At 68.5% G+C, this 18,280-nt stretch overlaps 2 protein-coding genes across 2 annotated transcripts; both read left to right on the top strand.

Annotated features, from left to right (window-relative positions):
• Nucleotides 1–196: 196 nt before the first annotated feature.
• ZBTB12 (zinc finger and BTB domain containing 12) lies at nt 197–3,517 on the top strand. The gene is made up of 2 exons (XM_049792983.1): nt 197–279; nt 481–3,517. The coding sequence occupies exon 2, from the start codon at nt 1,409–1,411 to the stop codon at nt 2,639–2,641; it is 1,233 nt and encodes a 410-aa protein (XP_049648940.1). The 5' UTR covers nt 197–279; nt 481–1,408; the 3' UTR covers nt 2,642–3,517.
• A 516-nt stretch (nt 3,518–4,033) lies between these two features.
• EHMT2 (euchromatic histone lysine methyltransferase 2) lies at nt 4,034–18,010 on the top strand. Its single transcript, XM_049792685.1, has 29 exons — nt 4,034–4,102; nt 4,351–4,396; nt 4,492–4,692; nt 5,122–5,402; nt 5,535–5,607; nt 5,830–5,915; nt 6,003–6,140; nt 6,618–6,755; nt 6,841–6,946; nt 7,306–7,410; nt 8,045–8,190; nt 8,683–8,826; nt 9,139–9,368; nt 9,906–10,091; nt 10,606–10,688; nt 10,855–10,961; nt 11,400–11,522; nt 11,600–11,701; nt 11,784–11,888; nt 12,326–12,480; nt 12,852–13,019; nt 13,625–13,769; nt 14,241–14,318; nt 14,927–15,042; nt 15,386–15,472; nt 15,951–16,029; nt 16,116–16,291; nt 16,579–16,830; nt 17,956–18,010. The coding sequence occupies exons 1-29, from the start codon at nt 4,079–4,081 to the stop codon at nt 18,008–18,010; spliced, it is 3,735 nt and encodes a 1,244-aa protein (XP_049648642.1). The 5' UTR covers nt 4,034–4,078.
• Nucleotides 18,011–18,280: the final 270 nt, after the last annotated feature.

Raw genomic sequence — 18,280 nt, 5'->3', positions numbered from 1 at the left:
GGGAAAAGCCCCGCCCCCGGGCGGAGCCGGCCCCCCGGCCCGCCTCCGCCTCCGCCCGACATGGCGGCCCGTTGCCATGGGAACGGCCGGCGCGCGCTGTCGCGGGCTGATGACGGCAGGTGGGCGGGGCCGCGCTCCCAGAATGCCCCGGGGGAGGCGGGGAGGGGGTCGGGCCCCCCCGGCCGTGTCCCCCCGCATCCCACAATGCCCCGCGCCGCGCCCCCTCCCCCGCCGCGGCCCCTTTAACGGCGCTGCCGCGCGCCGGCGGCGCTCGAGGCGGTAACGGCGCGCGCGGGGGGGCGAGGCGGGGGCGGCCAACGGGGGCGCGGGGGGGGCCGGGGGGGGGGCCAATAGGGGCCCGGCCCGCGGGGACCAATGGGGGCGCGGGGGGGCCCCGCGCGGGCCAATGGGGGGGGCGGGCGGGGGCCGGTGGGGGGGCGGGGGGCGCGCGGTGACGTCAGCGCGGCCTTGTCTCCCCAGGTGGAGCCACGTGACCCCCGGCGCCCCCTCCCAGCGCTCCCAGCGACCCCTCCCCCTTCCGCCACTGCCCCCAGTGCCCCCCGTCCGTTCCGCAGCGCTCCCGGTGCCCCCTGCGCTCCCAGCAGCCCCAGCACCCCCTCCCGTTGCTCCCAGTGCCCCGTCCCAGTGCTCCCAGTAATCCCTCCTGCTGCTCCTGGCCCCCTCAGTAACCCCTCCCCGTCCCCCCAGCTCTCCCTCCCAGTGCTCCCATTGTTCCGAGTCCTCCCAGCAGCCTTTCCCAGTGTTCCCAGTAACCCCTCCCAGTGCTCCCAGTCTCCTCAGTAGCCCCTCCCAGTGCTCCTCGTGCCCCCAGTAAGCCCTCCTGTTGCTCCCGGTAACCCCTTCCAGTGCTCCTGGTCCCCCCACTAACCTGTCTTATTGCTCCCCGTGCTCCCAGTAACCCTCCCATTGCTCCCAGTTCCCCCAGTAACCCCTTCCAGTGCTCCCAGTGCTCCCATTCCCCCAGTGTTCCCACCCCAGTGTTCCCAGTCCCCCCAGTAACCCCTTCCAGTGCTCCCAGTGCTCCCATTCCCCCAGTGTTCCCTCCCCAGTGTTCCCAGTCCCCCCAGTAACCCCTTCCAGTGCTCCCATTCCCCCCGTGCTCCCAGTCCCTCCAGTAACACCTCCCAGTGCTCCCAGTAGCCCCTCCCAGTGCCCCCAGTCCCCGAGTAACTCTCCCAGTGACCCCATTCACCCCAGTAGCCCCTCCCAGTGCTCCCAGTCCCCCCCGTAACCCTCCCTTAGTGTTCCTGGTCCCCCCAGTAACACCTCCCAGTGCCCCCGGTAACCCCTCCAGTGCTCCCGGTCCCCCCACTAACCCCTGCCAGAGCCCCCATTCCCCCCAGTAACCCTCCCCAGCGCTCCCAGTCCCTGCGGCGCCCCGGCCACCATGTCGTCGTGCGCAGAGGTGCTGCGTTTCCAGCTGCCGGGCCACGAGGCGGCCGCCCTGCGGAGCATGAACCGGCTACGGGCGGAGGAGCGCTTCTGCGACGTCACCATCGTGGCGCGGAGCCTGCGCTTCCGAGGCCACCGCGTCATCCTGGCCGCCTGCTCCCCCTTCCTCCGCGACCAGTTCCTCCTCAACCCGGCGGCCGAGCTCCGTGTCTCGCTGGCCCACAGCGCCCGCGTCCTGGCCGACCTCCTCCTCTCCTGCTACACCGGCGCCCTCGAGTTCGCTGGCCGCGACCTCGTTAATTACCTGACGGCCGCCAGCTACCTGCAGATGGAGCACGTGGTGGAGCGCTGCCGCGGCGCCCTCGCCCGCTTCATCCAGCCGCCCCCCCCCGCCGGGCAGCCCCCCCTGCGCCCCCCGCCACCCCCCAAGCCCGAGGAGGAAGAGGAGGAGGAGGAGGAGGAGGACGCCGCACCAGACGTCTGCATCGTCAAGGTGGAGCCGGCGGCGGCGGCAGCAGCGGCGGTGGCGGCGGGGGCGCGGCGGCGGCGGGGACCCCGCACGTGGCCGCAGGCGGCGGCGACGGCGGCGGCGGAGGGGCCATCGGCCCCCCCCGAGCCCCCCCGGCCCCCGCCGCTGGGGGTGGTGAAGGCGTGTTACAGCCTGGCCGAGGACGCTGAAGGCGAGGGGCTCCTCATCTTCCCCGGCGGCAGCGGTGGCGGCGGCGGCAGCGGGACAGCGGCGGAGGAGCCAGGCGGTGCCAACCCGCCGGCGGCAGCGGCGGCATCGGCGGCGGCATCAGCGGCGGCATCAGCGGCCCCGGCGGCGGCCCCGGCGGCGGCCCCGGCGCGGTGCGGGAAGTGCGGCGAGGCCTTCCAGGGCGTGGAGAAGCTGGTGTTCCACATGCGGGCCCAGCACTTCGTCTTCATGTGCCCGCGGTGCGGGAAGCAGTTCAACCACAGCAGCAACCTCAACCGGCACATGAACGTCCACCGCGGCGTCAAGTCGCACGGCTGCGGCGTCTGCGGCAAGAGCTTCACCCAGAAGTCGACGCTGCACGACCACATGAACCTCCACAGCGGCGAGCGGCCGTACCGCTGCTCCTACTGCGACGTCCGCTTCGCCCACAAACCCGCCATCCGCCGGCACCTCAAGGAGCAGCACGGCAAGACCACCGCCGAGAACGTGCTGGAGGCCAGCGTGGCCGAGATCAACGTCCTCGTCCGCTGACGGGGCCGGGGGGGGCGGGTGGGGGGGACCCCCGGGGTCAGCTGCACCGGAGCGGGGGAGGGGGTCTGCCCGGATGCCTGGGTCCCTCGGCGGATAATGGGGTGCACCCCGCCGGGATGCCGGCGTTCATCTGTGGATGAGGGGGGGTCGCCCCGCCGGGACGCCGGGGTTCCTCTGTGGATAAGGGGGGCGCGCGGCACCCAGACGCTGGGGTCCCCCCCAAGGACGATGGGTTTGTGGGACCCAGATGCCTGGGTCGTCCCGTCCCCCCCCGCTGCAGATAAGGGGGTGCACCCCACCTGGACGCCTGGGTCACCCCCATGGATAAGGGGGGGGTCGCCTTCAGCCAGACGCCTGGGTTCCCTCGTAGATAAGGGGGGGGCTCTGCCCAGATGTGTGGGTCCCCCCACGGACACCCCACTCGGACACCCAGCTCACCCCATGGATAAAGGGGGGTCACCCTGACCAGACGCCATCGTTCCCCCCCCCGCCCCCAGACGCTGGGTTTGCTGGTCTTGGGCACCGGGGTCCCTTGGTGGATGTTGGGGTCCAGCCCCCCCCTCAAAGGCGGGCTTTGTTTCCCCCCCTCCCCACCCCAGACACCTGGGTCCTCTCTTGGGGGGGGGGGGGGGGGGGGAGTGTCACGGGGGTGTCCCCCCCAGATGCTGGGGTTCTCCCTGTAGCTTGTAGGAAAGGTCATGTGGGGTCACCCTGAGACCTGGGTCGTGTGTCCCCCCCTGGATGCCGGGCACCCCCCCCCCGGACGCCTGGGTTCCCCTTTAGCTTGTAGTGATGGGGGGGGGAAGGAGATTTGAGGGGAGGGGGGCTGCCCAGATGCCTGGGTCCCCACCCGGATGCCTGGGTTCTCTGTAGTGTAGGGGGGGAAGGAGTGGGGGGGGGGGGGATTGGAGGGGGGGGGGCCCCGGATGCCTGGGTCCCCTTTGGAGGGGGGGGGGGGGCTGGGGGGTAGAGGGTTAAAGTTGGGGGCAGGGGGGACCCGAATGCCTGGGTCCCTCCTGGGGGGTTGCAATGGGGGATAGCGAGGGTAGGGGTTAGAGCGGAGGAGGGGGGGGGCTACGTGGATGCTGGGGTCCCCTTTTGGGGGGTGTCCCGTCCCCCACCGCCACTCTTAGAGACTTTTTGTAATAAATGAGAAAAATAACAAAGCAAAACCAACCGCCGATTTTGGGTCACGGGGGGGAGCAGGTTGGGGTCCCCCCCCCAGGAGAACGGGGGGCCCGAGCGCCTGGAGGGGGCGTGGTCTGCGGGGTGGGGCGGAGCAAGCCTGGGTTCCGCCCCCCCGGGGAAGACAATGCCCCCGGACGCCGAGGGAAGTGGGCGGGGCGGCGTCCGCGGTCCCTTTAAGCGGGGAGCCCCGCCCTTTTCCCGCGCCGTGACGTCGGAAGCGGCGCGCGCGCGCGGCGGCGGCCGGCAGCGATGGAGGTGGCGGGAGGCGGCGAGGTCCGGGGGGGGGGGGGGGGGGGGACGACGGGAGGAGGAGGAGGAAGGGGGGGGCACAGCGAGATCGAGGCCGAGGGGGGGGACACGACACCCGGGCGTCCGGGGGGAGGGAGGGGCTGCGCCGGCGCCTTTGTGCTGTCGGGGGGCGGGGGGGGGGCGTGGTCCGGACGCCTGGGTGTCGTTCCCCCCCCCCCCCCCCCCCGCGGACGCCTGGGTCCCCCCGCCCTCACCCCTCTCTGCCCCCCCAGGACCCCCCCGGCGGGACCCTCGTGGTGGAGGCGGCGGGAGATCCCGGTGAGTGCGGGGGGGAGGGGGGCAGCACCCTTGACTCCCGCCTTGATCCCCCGACCCCCCTTACATCCCCTGACCCCCGTCTCCCCCCCACCCAGGGCTCCTCCCCAGCAGCCCCGCCCCCCCTGACCCCCCCCAGAGCGGGGGGACCCCCCCCAGCGTGGGGGGCGCCCCCCCCGAGGAGGAACACGGGGGGATCCAGGCGTCCGGGAGCAGCCGAGAGGGTGGGGGGGGGTCCCCCGAGGGGGAGGGGCCGCAGGGGGCCCCCCCGGCCGGTGCCAGCCCTAAGGGGCTGCCAGGTAACGGGGGGTGGGGAGGAATCCGGGGATGTATTTGGGGGTCGGGGGGGGGGGGGGCAGAGGCGTTCTGGGAGGGTCTAGGGGTGTTTTGGGGGTGGGGGGGAGCTTTAAAGGGGGTCTGGGGGCGTCCCGGGTGGGGTTTAGGGGCATTTTTGGGGGGGCCTGGGGGGTTGGGTGGTTCAGGGACATTTTGGGGGGCCCTATGGAGTCTTTAGAGCCTTATGGGGGGGCTTGGGAGGTGTACTGGGGGCTCAGGGAGGGTTTTGGGGGGTGGTCGAGGGTTTGTGGAGGGTGTGGGGGAGTCCAGGAGAGCTAGGAAGTATTTTGGGCGTTCAGGGAGGTTTGTGGGGGGGACGTTGTCTGAGTCTGGGTGGCATCGGGGGCTTTGGGGTGTTATTTTGGGGGTGTCTCATGACCTTTTGCCCCTAGGCCACGCGACGAAGACACTGCCGGGCTCTCCGGGGCGGGGGGTGGTTGGGGGTCCCCCCCCAGCCCCCCCAAGCCGGGCCAAGATGTCCTTGACAGGGGCAGGGAAGTCCCCCCCGGGGCAGAGCCTGGCTCTGAGGCTCCTCAGCCTCCCCGGCGGGCGGCCCCCCCCACCTGCCTCCCCGCCAGCCCCCCCGGAGCCCACCCCAGCCCCCCCCGAGCCCCCTGCCCGCCCCAAGGTCCACCGGGCCCGCAAGACCATGGCCAAGCCCAGCAACGGACAGGTGGGGGCCCCAGATGCCTGGGTCCTTTATGGGTGGGTGGCGGTGTGTCGTCCCCCCCAATGCCTGGGTTTCCCCCCACCCCCATGCCTGGGTTTCCCCCCTGGACGCCTGGGTCCCTTCCATGCCTCGCAGGTCCCCGAGAAGCGGGTGTCGGAGATGCTGCACTTCAGGGTTTCGGATGAGCTGCGCAGCATTGAAGAGCCTGGTGGGTCTCAGGGTGGGGGGGTGAGATGGGGTGGGGTACTGCGGGGCTGGGGGAGCCCCTGGGGGGGGGAACTGAGGGGGTCCTGGGGGTCCTAGGAGCAGGAATGGGGAGTTTGAGAGGTCATGGGGCAGGTTGGGGAGCAGTGAGAGGGTCTGGCGGGGCAGTTGCGGGGCTGGGGGGTCACCCCTGACCCCTGAACCCCCTTACTCCTCCCCCCCCCAGAGCCCCCCAAACGCCCCAAGATGGACTACGGCCCCGAGGGGCTGCACAAACGGCTGCAGAGACCCAGCCCCCGCGCCAGCACCGAGGTATGCCCACACACTGGCGTCGCCCCTGCCCCCCCAGCCCGGATGCTTGGGTCCCCCTAAGTCCCCACTGCACCCCTCTCCCGTCAGATCACAGTGACAGAGGAGATGGCTGCCCCCCCCCGCGGAACCCGGCCCAGTGACGACTGGGACAGCGAAGGTGGCGGCAGTTTCTCCCTTTTCTACGACGGCTTCAGCGTGGACGGGCATGGGGACTCGGACAGCAAGGTGGGACTGGGGGGGGGGGGTGTGGATGTGTGTCACTGGGAGGGACTGGGAGGTCACTGGGAGGCACTGGAGGGTCACTGGGAAGGACTGGAGAGCTCTGGGGCAGCCCGGGGGGGACTTGGGGGTTGTTGAGAGATGATGGGTTAATGCTGGGATGTCAGTGGGAGGGACCAGGGGGCTCTGGGGCAGCCTTGTGGGGGGACTTGGGGGGCATAGACACATGATGCAACTTACTGGAACATACTGGGGGAGGCACTGGTTGAGGCTGAGGGCTTACTGGGAGGACTGGGGAGCACTGGAGGGGTGATGCAGTGTATGGGGGAGTCATTGCTGGTTACTGGGGGGTCCCTAGTGGAACTGGGAGGGATGGGGGGGTGGGCATCGGAGCAGCCTGGGATCAGCATGGGGAGCTGGGGTGTCACTGGGAGGCACTGGGGGGGCTCCTGGATGCCTGAGTTCACATGGGGGGGGTCTCAGTCGGAGGGGGAGGGGGCCGGTGAGGCGCTGAGTGAGGAGGAGGAAGAGGAGGAAGATGAGGAAGATGAAGAGGAGGAGGAGGAGGAGGACGAGGAAGAAGAGGAGGAGGATGAGGAGTCGGGCAACGCCTCAGACCGGGTGAGGGGCACCGGGGGCTGCGGGATGGGGGGTCAGGGGAGGTTTGGGGGGGCCCTGACAGAGTGTGCGTGTGTCCCCCCCGCAGAGTGCCTCCAGCGCCCGGCGCAGGGCCCGGCGCCGCTGGAAGGAGAGTCCTTGGCTGAAACCGGCGCGGAAGCGCAAGCGGAAGGATCCCCGGGCCAAGGAGAGAGGTGGGGGCTCCCCGGGGTGGGGGGTGTCGGGGAGGGATGTGTTATAAGCCTCGGGACTTGTAAATTGGAGAGGGAGACCCCCAAAACGGATAAATTTGGGGGACAGAGGCCTTGAAACTCGTAGGTTGGGGAGGGGGGAGGCTTGACATGGGGAAATGGGGAATGAGGGAGCCCCAAACTGGAGGACTTGGGGAAAGGGGACCCCTGAAATGGTGGTGGTGGGGGGGGGCTTAAGGTGGTGATATCAGCCAAAGGGGGGGTCCCAACACACACGAATGTGGTGTGGGCAGCCTTGAAGGGGTGACTGAGGGGGGCGTGGCCCCCGGCCCTGCCTGACCCCTCCCTCCCTCCCCCCCCAGGGGTGCCCGGAGCCCCCCCCGGGGCCCCCCCCAGCGAATACACCGAGGTGCCCCTGGGCTGCCTGCAGCTGCCGGGGGGCGGAGCCCTCTCCCCGCAGCCCCCAGGTGAGGCCACGCCCCATTCCCTGGCCACCCCCCTGCCAGTCCCAGCTTTCTCAGGCTGTCTGGCCACGCCCACAGCAGCACTCCTGGGGCCCAGCCATCCCTCCTGGTCCTAGGCCACGCCCCCATCCTCCGATGCCCTGCCCCCCGGCACTGGCTCCACCCCCAGATGCAGTCCCATGCTGCTCTGCAGCCTCTCCTGTGGCCCCGCCAAGGCCCTAGATGACGCTCCCGCCCTAGACCACGCCCCCACCCTCCGAGGCCCCGCCCCCAGGTGCAATCCCAGTCCCTGCCATCCCTCGCTGCCCCGCCCCTGGTCCTAGACCACGCCCCCACCTCTCTGAGGCCCTGCCCCCAGGCACTGTCCTCCCTCGCGGCCCTGCCCCCCATAGACCGCGCCCTCCAAGACCCCACTCCCATAGACCCCCGCCCCCAGGTGCTCACCCCCTCCCTTCGCGGTCCCGCCCCCGCTCCCGGACCACGCCCCCACCTCTGAAGCCCCGCCCCAGGCACTGTCCCCCACCGCGGTCCCGCCCTCTGTCCCTAGACCCCGCCCGCAGGCGCTGCCCCTCCCCTCGCGGCCACGCCCCCACCCCGGCCCCGCCCCTCACGGAGCTGCCCCCCCCCTCCCCCGCAGGGCCGGCGGGGGCGCTGGGGGGGCTGGAGGCGGAGCGATTCGAGGAGCTGCCCCTCTGCTCCTGCCGCATGGAGGCCCCCAAGGTGGAGCGGGGGGGCGAGGGGGCGCGGGGGCTCTGCATGGCCACCGAGAGCGTCGACGGGCAGGTGGGGGCCGGGGGGGCACCCGGGGGTGGAAAAAGGGGGTGGGGGCTGGGAGGGGACCCAGGGGTGTGGGGGAACCCGGGGGAGGACCCGGGGGGGACACCCAGGGGTGGGCAGGGAACCCACGGGTGGGGAGAGGGTGGGGGCTGGGGGGAGGGCCTGGGCATCTGGGGGGACCAGGGCGGTGGCGGGGGGGCACTGAGTGTCAGGGGGACCCAGACACGCAGGAGGGAGGAGGGGAGCCCCAGCGTTTTGGGGGGTGGCCCCAGCATCTGGGGGGAGACTCAGTGTTTTGGGGGTGGCCCCGGCATCTGGGGGGAGACTCAGGGGTGCATGGCGGGGGGGGGACACCCAAGTGTTTGCGGGAGAGACCCAGGCACCCTGGTGACCCAGCAGGAGTGGTGAGGGTCCCCAAGTGAGATCGGGGTGGCAGAACCCACCCACCCCTCCCCCCCCCAGCACTGACACCCCCCCCCCCCCACCGGCCCCCCCTAGCTGAGCGGCTGCGGCAGCAGCATCCTGAAGCGGGAGACGATGCGCCCGTCCAGCCGCGTGCCCCTGATGGTGCTGTGCGAGAGCCACCGCGCCCGCATGGTCAAGCACCACTGCTGCCCCGGCTGTGGCTACTTCTGCACCGCTGTGAGTGGGGGGGTCCCCAAGACTTGCGGGGGGGTGGGGGTGTCACACAGCCCGGGGGGGGCACAGGGACCCCCCCACAGGCACTACTGCTTCCCCTGGCTGCGGCTACTTCTGCACTGCTGCGAGTGGCAAGGGGGTGTCCAGTGGGCCCCTTAGGGGACTCCTGTGCCCCCCCAGGGGACGTTCTTGGAGTGCCATCCCAATGTCCAGATTGGTGCTGGGCCCCCCGGACCCCCTGTACCCCCCCATATGCCCCCTTGGAGACCCCCTAAGACTTCTTGAGGACCCTCTGACCCCCCTGTGCCCCCCCAGGGGACGTTCCTGGAGTGCCACCCTGACGTGCGGATCGGGCACCGGTTCCACCGGGGCTGTGTCTCGCAGCTCAACGGGATGATTTTCTGCCCCCACTGTGGGGAAGACGCCTCCGAAGCTCAGGAGGTGACGCTGCCCCGCACCGAGGGGGCCCCCCCAGCCCCTGCCACCGCCCCCCCCGAGCACCGACGCCGTGCCCCGGCCCCCCGCACTGACGCCCCCACTCCCAGGTATGGGATGCGGGAGTTTGGGGGGGGGGGGGGGTATGAAGGGGTTTTGGCCGGGCTTGGGGGGTTTTAGGGTCATCTGGGGGAGGGGTTTGGGGGTATCTGGGAAAGGGGATACAGGAGTTTGGGGAAGCTTTTGGTGGTTTAGGGTCGGAGGAATTGGGGAAGTATACAGGGGTTTAAGGGAGTCTTGAGGGGGCTATGAAGGGGCGGGCCTAGGGGGGCTCTGAGGGTACACAGGGGTTTTGGGGTTCTTGAGAGGGTTCTGGGGGGATACAGAGGGGTTTGTGGGGTACACAGGGCTTTAGGGGGGTCTTGGGGGACATCTGGGGGGTACACAGGGGTGTGAGGAGCCTGAGGGTGCTTGGGGGGGTGTGTCTTAAAAAAGTTTGGGGGGCTTAAAGGGGTCTGGGGGGCTGTGTAGGGGTCTGGAGGCATCTCAGGGGGTGTTTGGGGGTGAAAGGACTTAAGAGGTTTGGGGTGGTGGGGGGTCCCAGGGGTGCCCCAGCCACCCTGACATCCCCCCCAATCCCTCCCCAGCGCACGGATGCGGGGGCAGGGCGAGGGCCGGGCACCCCCCCCGGACCCCCGGGCCGAGCCCATCGACAGCTCGGGGGGGCCGACGCTGGCCCTGCCCTCGGGGGGGGCCCTCTCGGCCCGGGGGCTGGCGCCGGGGCCCGCCCGCGACCTGCTGGAGAAGGCGCTGGTGGGGCAGGAGGCTGAGAGGTGGGTGCCCCCCCCGATCCCCCTGGGAACCCCCAAACCTTCCTGAGCGCGCCCCCCCCCCCCCCCCGAGCATCCCCAGCCTTTCCTGAGTCCTTTGAGCTCTCAACCCCTCCTGATCCCCCCAAACTTATATTGACACTCTCCAAACCTCTTCTGAACACCCCCCCCCAACCCTTTCTGAGCCCCTCTTGTGCCCCCAACCCCCCCAAAACTCCCCCTCTCTGGGGTCTCCCGGTGCCAAGTTCCCCCAACCTCTTAGTTCCCCCATACGGCATCTCCCAGTGCTCCCAGTACCCCCACTGCAGGTTCCCCCTGACACCCAGTGCCCCTGTATGGGGTCCCCCCAGTGCTCCCAGTACCCCTATTCCAGGGTCCCCCTGACACCCAGTGCCCGTGTATGGGGTCCTCCCGGTACCCACAGTGCAGGGTCCCCCTGGCACCCAGTGCCTCCCAGTACCCCAGTGTGGGGTCCCCCAGCCTCCCAGTGCTCCCAGTACCCCCAGTACCTCCGCAGGCGGAAGAAGCTGCGGTTCCACCCCCGGCAGCTCTACGTCTCCGTCAAGCAAGGAGAACTGCAGAAAGTCGTCCTCATGCTGCGTGAGTGGGGGTCCGGGGGGGGTCCTGGAGCCCCCTGAGTGTCCCTCACGGAGCGGGGGTGCCTGCAGGGTCCCGGGAGGACTTTGGGGTGTCCTCAGGGGCGTTGGGTTGTCCCAGTGCCCCGGGGGGTCCTCACACCCTCCCCTGACTGCCCCCCCCCCCCCAGTGGACAACCTGGACCCCAACTTCCAGAGCGATGCTCAGAGCAAGCGCACCCCCCTGCACGCGGCAGCGCAGAAGGGGTACCTCGAAATCTGCCACCTCCTGCTGCAGGTGGGCTGGGGGGGTTCCCAGGGGGCACCTCAAAATCTGCTATCTCCTGCTGCAGGTTTGGGGGTCTCTGGGGGTCAGGGACATTTAGGGGGGGCTCCAGGGTGCCCTAGGTGGATTTGGGGGATCCCTGGGGGGGGTCTTTCGGGATCACTGGGGCACAGGGTGGGGAGGGTTCTGGAGATCCCTGGGGATCCTTGGGGTGCTGGGGGGCTCTGGGCGGTCCCTGGGGGTGGTGGTGGGGGTGCTGAGGGTCAAGAGCATCCTGGGGGCGGGGTGTCTCTGGGATGTGCTGGAGGGGCCATGGGGCTCTTATAGGGCTTCTTGGAGGTCCACCACCTCCTGGTGCAGGTGAGGGTCCTGGGAACGGTCCTTGGGGCTCGGGGGGGGCGGGTCTTGGAGTGTCCCTGACACCCCCCCGCCCCCCCCTCTCCCCCCAAGGCGGGTGCCAACATCAATGCGACGGACAAGCTGCGCCGGACGCCGCTGATGGAGGCGGTGGCCAACAACCACGTGGAGGCGGCGCGGTACATGGTGCGGCGGGGCGGCTGCGTCTACAGCAAGGTGGGTCATGGCATCACACCCCCTCCCTGCTGACGTCGTCGCCACCCTTTGCTGATGTCATCGCCCACACCCCCCAGGAGGAGGACGGCTCCACCTGCCTCCACCACGCTGCCAAGAACGGCAACCTGGAGATGGTCGACCTGCTGCTCTCCACCGGGCAGGTGGACGTCAACGCCCAGGTGGGACCCTGGTGTCTGGGGGGGCTACGGGGGGACCCTGGCGTCCGGGTGACACTGACCCCCCTTGCCTTGCCCTTCCCAGGACAACGGGGGTTGGACCCCCATCATCTGGGCGGCCGAGCACAAGCACATCGAGGTCATTCGACGGCTGCTGACGCGTGGCGCCGATGTCACTCTCACCGACAACGTGAGTCCTCCCCCGGCAGCGGTTTCCAGGCCCCCCCCCCCCCCCGCTTTTGAGGCTCTTCTGGGGCTGTTTCAAGACCTCCTTGTCACCACAGAGGGTGGTTTTGAGGCCCCCCAGGGTGATTTCAAAGCCCCACCACTTTCAAAGTCCTTTCTAATGGTGGTTTTGGAGTCCCCATCCCTACTGGGGGTGGTTTCAAGGCCTCCCTGGTCTTTCCTAGGATGGTTTCAAGACCCCCCCATCCCCTTTGGGGCAGTTTTAAGCTCCCCCCATCCCTACCAAAGGTGGTTTCGAGGGCCCCCCCCAGGCTAATTCCCTCCTCCTTGGGGCAGTTTTGAGGACCCAGAGGCTGGTTTTGCACCCCGGGAGGTGGGTTTTGCTCCGGGGTGTGTGGGGGGGGCAGGTTCCTGACGGACGGTGCCCCCTGCCACGGGCAGGAGGAGAACATCTGCCTGCACTGGGCCTCCTTCACGGGCAGCGCAGAGATCGCCGAGGTGCTGCTGAACGCCCAGTGCGACCTGCACGCCGTCAACTTCCACGGGGACACCCCCCTCCACATCGCTGCCCGCGAGAGCTACCACGACTGCGTCATGTAAGGGGGGGGCTGCGGGGGGGGCTGGGGGCACCCCGATGCCTGGGTCCGTATGGGGTGGGGGGGTTCTATGGGGGGCATGAGATGCCTGGATGTCTGGGTCCGTGGGGGCACAGGCAGTCTGGGATGACGACACCTGGGTCATTGGGGGGATCAGGGGGTCTATGGGAGGGTGGTGAGCTGGATGCCTGGGTCCTTGGGGAGGGATCGTGGAGGGGCAAAGGGCACCTGGGTGCTGATCCATAGGGTGGGAGATGCTCAGATGCCTGGGTCCCCTGGGGTGGGGGACGCCTGGGTCCCCAGGGTGTGGGGGGCTCTGGGGAGGGTGTTTCGGGGCTGGGGGGAATGTGACCCATCGCCTGCTGCTGCAGCCTGTTCCTGTCGCGGGGGGCCGACCCCGAGGTGCGGAACAAGGAGGGGGACTCGCCGCTGGACCTGACGCTGGAGCACTCGGAGGTGTGGGTGGCCCTGCAGCTCAACCGCAAGCTGCGGCAGGGGGCCGCGGGGAGACCCCTCCACACTGAGCGCATCATTAGCCGGTAATGGGGGGGTCCTGGCGGGGTTTGGGGGTCCCTGGGGGACTGGGGGGTCCCAGGAGTCCATTGGGTCTTGGGGGGGGTCCCACAGCACGGAAGGGTACCAGCTGCATGGCAAGTGTCATGAAGGCGTGTGGGGGGGAGTCGTGGGGGGGTGGTTTGAGGGTCCCTGGAGGGTTTTGGGGGTCCTGGGGATCCCAGAGCGCTCGCTGCACACCAAGTGCATTGTTAGCTGATATGGGGGCATTGGGGGGGCGCATGGGGAGGTCAGGGGGGTTGCAGGGGGTAGTTCCTGCTACACATTGAGTGCATCATCAGCTGGTATGGGGATTCTTCGGAAGGGCTTGGGGGGTCTGGAAGGGGCTTGGGGGGTCTTAGGAGGGGGTCCCAGGGTGGTCCCAGGGTGGTCCCAGGGTGGTCCCAGGGTGGTCCTGGGGTTCCCACCACGCACTGAGCACATCTTCACCCGCAAGGGGTCCTGCAGGGATTTGAGGGCTTCTGGCAGGGTTTGAGGGAGATCAGGGGGGTGCCAGGACATTTTGGGAGGTGCCGGGGGGTTTGGGGCCACCCACCCCAGCCCCCCTTGCCCATGTCCCCTCCCCCCCCAGGGATGTCGCACGGGGCTACGAGAACGTGCCCATCCCCTGCGTCAACGGGGTGGACGAGGAGCCCTGTCCCGACGACTACAAGTACATTGCTGAGAACTGCGAGACCTCCACCATGAACATTGACCACAACATCACCCACCTCCAGGTGGGCCAGCGGGGGCCTGGGGGGCCAGGACTGCTGCTTCTGGGGGAATGCTGCTTTTGGGGGGTGGGGAAGTGCTGTTAGGGTGAAAAAGGGAGGGTTTGGGGGGTAAAGCTGCTGCTGGGTGGGGCAAGAGCCACCTTGTGGGGGGAAAACTGCTTTTGGGGTGCAAAGCCACTGCTTTGGGGTGGGGGCAAAGCTGCTGCTGGTGGGGGGAGGAAAGAACCTCAGGGGGAGAAACTGCTGGTTTTTGCTTGGGGGGAAATTTTGGTTTTGGAGGAAAAAATGCCAACTTTGGGGTGTAAACTCCCTGCCTTGGGGGGCAGCAGCATTTTGGGGTGCAAAATGGCTTGGGGGGCACACCTCCTGTTCAGGGGGTGTGAGCCCCATGCTGGGGGGGTGGGGGGCATGCAGGATGGCTGCCTGGGGTCTTGGGGTGCCCCTGATCTTGCCCCCCCCCCCGCACCCCCCCAGCACTGCACATGCCAGGACGACTGCTCCTCCAGCAACTGCCTCTGCGGGCAGCTCAGCATCCGCTGCTGGTATGATAAGGTGAGGGGGGGACCCCCAAAACCCTGCCACGTCTGGGGGGGTCCTCGAAACTGCCATCACAGCTTGGGGACCCCCCCGACACTGTTACTGCAAGTTGGGAGCCCCTCAAAACTCCCATTGGGGAGCCCATTGCAACACTCCTGGTTTTCTAGGGAGTTCCCCCAAATCACTGAGCTCCCCCTCAGAACCACTGTTGTATCTCAGGGGGCCCCTTGAAACCACCATTGTATCCTGGTGGGAGTCTTGAAACTGTCATTGAACCTGGGTGGTGTTGTCCCCGTCCCGTCGCGTCCTTTCCCCCCCTCCCTGAAACTGTCCTTGCATCCAAGGGAGCCTCTCAAACCTGCTGTTGCATTTTAGGGATCCCCTGCCTTGCTCTTTAGGGAGCACTGTAGCTCTTTAGGGAGTCCCTCGAAACCACCCCTGGGTCTTGCGGGGGGGGGGGGGGGGGGGGGGGGCCTTAAACCACCATTGCACTGCAGGGAGCCTTTGAAACTGCAGCTGTGACCCCAGGACCCTCTGTCTGGGACCCCCCCCTATTGCAGGGGACCCCAGTGACATACACCCCCCCCCCCTCCATTCACACACACACCACACACCCCCCTCAGGATGGGCGACTGCTGCAGGAGTTCAACAAGATCGAGCCCCCCCTGATCTTCGAGTGCAACCAGGCCTGCACGTGCTGGCGCAGCTGCAAGAACCGGGTGGTGCAGAGCGGCATCAAGTGCGCCCCAAAATCCCCCAAAACCCTTCAACCCCAGACCCCCCCCAACCCCTGAACACCTCCCCAAAACCCCTCTGTGCCCCAAAACACCTTGATTGTGCCCAAAACTTCTGCCCCCAAAACTTCTGCCCCCAAACCTGGCTGCAACCCAAATCCCCCTCCGTGACCCCAACATTTCCTTTCTTTAACACCCAAGCTGCCCCCACATGCCCTCATCCCCTCCAGCCCTAAAACCCCTCCTTTGCCCCCCCCCAAACCTCACGCCTGCACCCAATCCCCTGTACCCCAAAACCCTGTGATTTCTCCCCCCTGCACCCCCCAACTGCTGCCTTTCCCCCCTCAGAGTCCGGCTCCAGCTCTACCGGACGGCGAAGATGGGGTGGGGGGTGCGGGCGCTGCAGGCCATCCCCCCCGGCACCTTCATCTGCGAGTGAGGGGGGTCCCCCAAAAGGGGGAGGGGCTGGGGGTGCATCTGTCCATCCTGGGGGGGTGTCCCTGAGGGGGTCTTATCACTGGTTGGGGGGGGTCCATGAGGGGGTTTATTGGTGTGGGGGATTGGTGGGGGAGGCTTTTGTTACTGGTTTGGGGGTCACTGGGGGAGACTTGGGGGGCTCCTGTGGGCTTGGGGGGTCTTATGCCTGGTTTGGGGGGGGATTTGGGGGAGTCTGTGTTTTGGGGGGCACTGGGAGGGGTTCTCACTCCTGGTTGGGGGGGGGGGGGGGGCATTCCGGGTGGTTTGGGCATACCTGGGCCTGACTTGGAGGGGGGGTCTCAATCCTGGTTTGGGGGGATCCCTAGGGGTTTGGGGGCATAGGGGGGGTTCTCCTGGGTTCTGGGAGTCCCTGAGGAGTCTTGGGGGGTTGTGGGTCCCCATGGAGCCCTCACTGCCCCCCCTCGTACCCCCCCAGGTACGTGGGGGAGCTGATCTCGGACGCGGAGGCCGATGTGCGGGAGGATGATTCCTACCTCTTCGACCTGGACAACAAGGTTTGGGGGGGGAAACAGGGGCAACCCCAGCATCCGGGGATGGTGGGGGGGGGGGGGCAGGCTATCGTGACGCTCTGTTGCGACAGGACGGGGAGGTGTACTGTATCGATGCCCGGTACTACGGCAACGTCAGCCGCTTCATCAACCACCTCTGCGACCCCAACATCATCCCGGTGCGGGTGTTCATGCTGCACCAGGACCTGCGCTTCCCCCGCATCGCCTTCTTCAGCAGCCGCGCCATCCGCCCCGGCGAGGAGCTGGGGTGCGCCGGGGGGGGCCAGATGGGGGGCCGGGGGGGTAGAGGCGGTCTGGAGGGCAATCTGGGGGGTGTGGAGGACTGGGGAGGGGTGCAGGGGGCTGGGGAACACTCGGGGGATGCTGGGGGGGGGGGGCAGATGGGGGGACAGAGGGGTGATGGGGTGCAAATAGATGGGGGTGGGGGGGGCAGATACAGGGGTTGGGGGCTAGCTGGGGGTCCTTCTGGGGTGCTGGGAGGTACCTGTGGGGTCTGGGGGCAGCTGTGGGGTGACAGACCGCCCCCCCCCCCAGGTTCGACTACGGGGACCGGTTCTGGGACATCAAGAGCAAATACTTCCCCTGCCAGTGCGGCTCCGAGAAGTGCAAACACTCGGCCGAGGCCGGGGGGGGCCGCGGGGATCCTCCCGAGCTGCTGCCCCCCCCTCCTGGCCCTGCCCCCACCCTGAGCTGTCCTGAACCACAGCCGCCCCCCCCCCCCCCCCCGGGACCCTCCCAACCTGCTGCCCTCCCCCGACCCCCCTCCAGGGACCCTCCCCCCAACCTGTTGTCCCCCTCCAAGCCCCCGACCCCCCATCCTCAGCCCTGGGGGGGGCACCCCCCCCGTGTCCCCCCCATGTCCCTGCCCCCCCCCCCCCCCCATTTCTTTCACACCGTCCAGTTGAGTGAAACCAATAAAGAGCCAGAGCTAAGCCCTAGATACGGGGGGGGGACATGGGGATGGGGGACGACACATGGGGGACACACATGGGTCATGGGGACATGGGGGGGACTTGGGGGGAGATGTGGGGGTACAGCAGATGGGGGGGACATGGGAATGCAGGTCATGGGGGGGCTCGGGGGGTACTGGGGATATGGGGACCCAGGTCATGGGGGGGTGTCACAGGGGCCACCTGGGGACACAGGGGTGGGGCCTGGGGTGGGCGGGGCCTGGCACACCTGTGCAGGTGTGGAGCAGAGCCCCCATACTGCCCCATAGCCCCCTCTTATAGGCCCCCATACTCATCCCCCCCCCCAGTGAAGAGGTCGGGGGGGGGGGGGGGGCACCCCGAGCAGTGGGAGCAGGTGTGGGCTCTGCACACCGGGGTGTCCAAAGGCAGCAGAGGCTCGTTTTGAGGGGGGTTGGAAGTGCTTTATTGGCTGCGGCCACCCCTGAAACGCCAGGGCCCCCTTGGGCCAGTCTGGGGGGGCCCCCCCGTGTAGCCCCCCCACACTGCACCATAGGGCAGGGGTGCCTGCCCCAAGTCCCTGAGTCTGGGTGGGAGAACCCACGCAGAGAAGGGTTAATGGGGGGGGACCCCACAGCAAGGCACCCTCCCAGCCCCCTATAGGGTCCCAGAGCCCCCCCCAGCTCTAATACTGACCCAGAGCCCCACCAATAGGCCCCATGTGTGAGCTCAGCCCCCCCTCCAATCCCTATAGAGCCCCACAGCCCCACACCAGAGCCTAATACTGCCCTATAGGCCCCCTATGGGGTCCAATAGCCCTCCCTATATGGACCTGGGGCCCCTCCCACACCCCAATAGGGTCCCTATACAGCCCCCTCTTTATGGCTCCTTAATCCCACCCCAGACCCCTACAGAGCCCCATAGACCCCCGTAACCTCATCCCAGCCCCTTATAGAGCCCCACAGACCCCCCATAGGACCTTATAGCCCCATGCCTCCCCCAGACCCCCCACCCAAGGCCCCCACCCAACCCTACAATCCCTCTACGTGCTGCTGTAGCCCTAACCTGACCCCTATGCAGCCCCACAGCCCCCCTATATACCCCCATAACCCACACTGAGACCCTGTACAGCCCTAGACCCCCCTATACAGCCTCACAACCCCACCCATGACCCCTACAGAGCCCCATAGCCCCCCTATACGGCCCCATAACCCCACCCCTGACCCCTAGAGCATCATAGCCCCCACATACAGCCCCATAAGTCCACCCTGACCCCTCCAGAGCCCCACAGCCCCCCATAGGACCTTCCAGCTCCATCCCAGCCCCCT

Source organism: Accipiter gentilis, chromosome 36, assembly GCF_929443795.1.
Source record: "Accipiter gentilis chromosome 36, bAccGen1.1, whole genome shotgun sequence".
NCBI lineage: Eukaryota > Metazoa > Chordata > Aves > Accipitriformes > Accipitridae > Astur > Astur gentilis.
The sequence above is the reverse complement of the archived record's forward strand: the minus strand, read 5'-3'. Positions and strand labels throughout refer to the sequence as shown.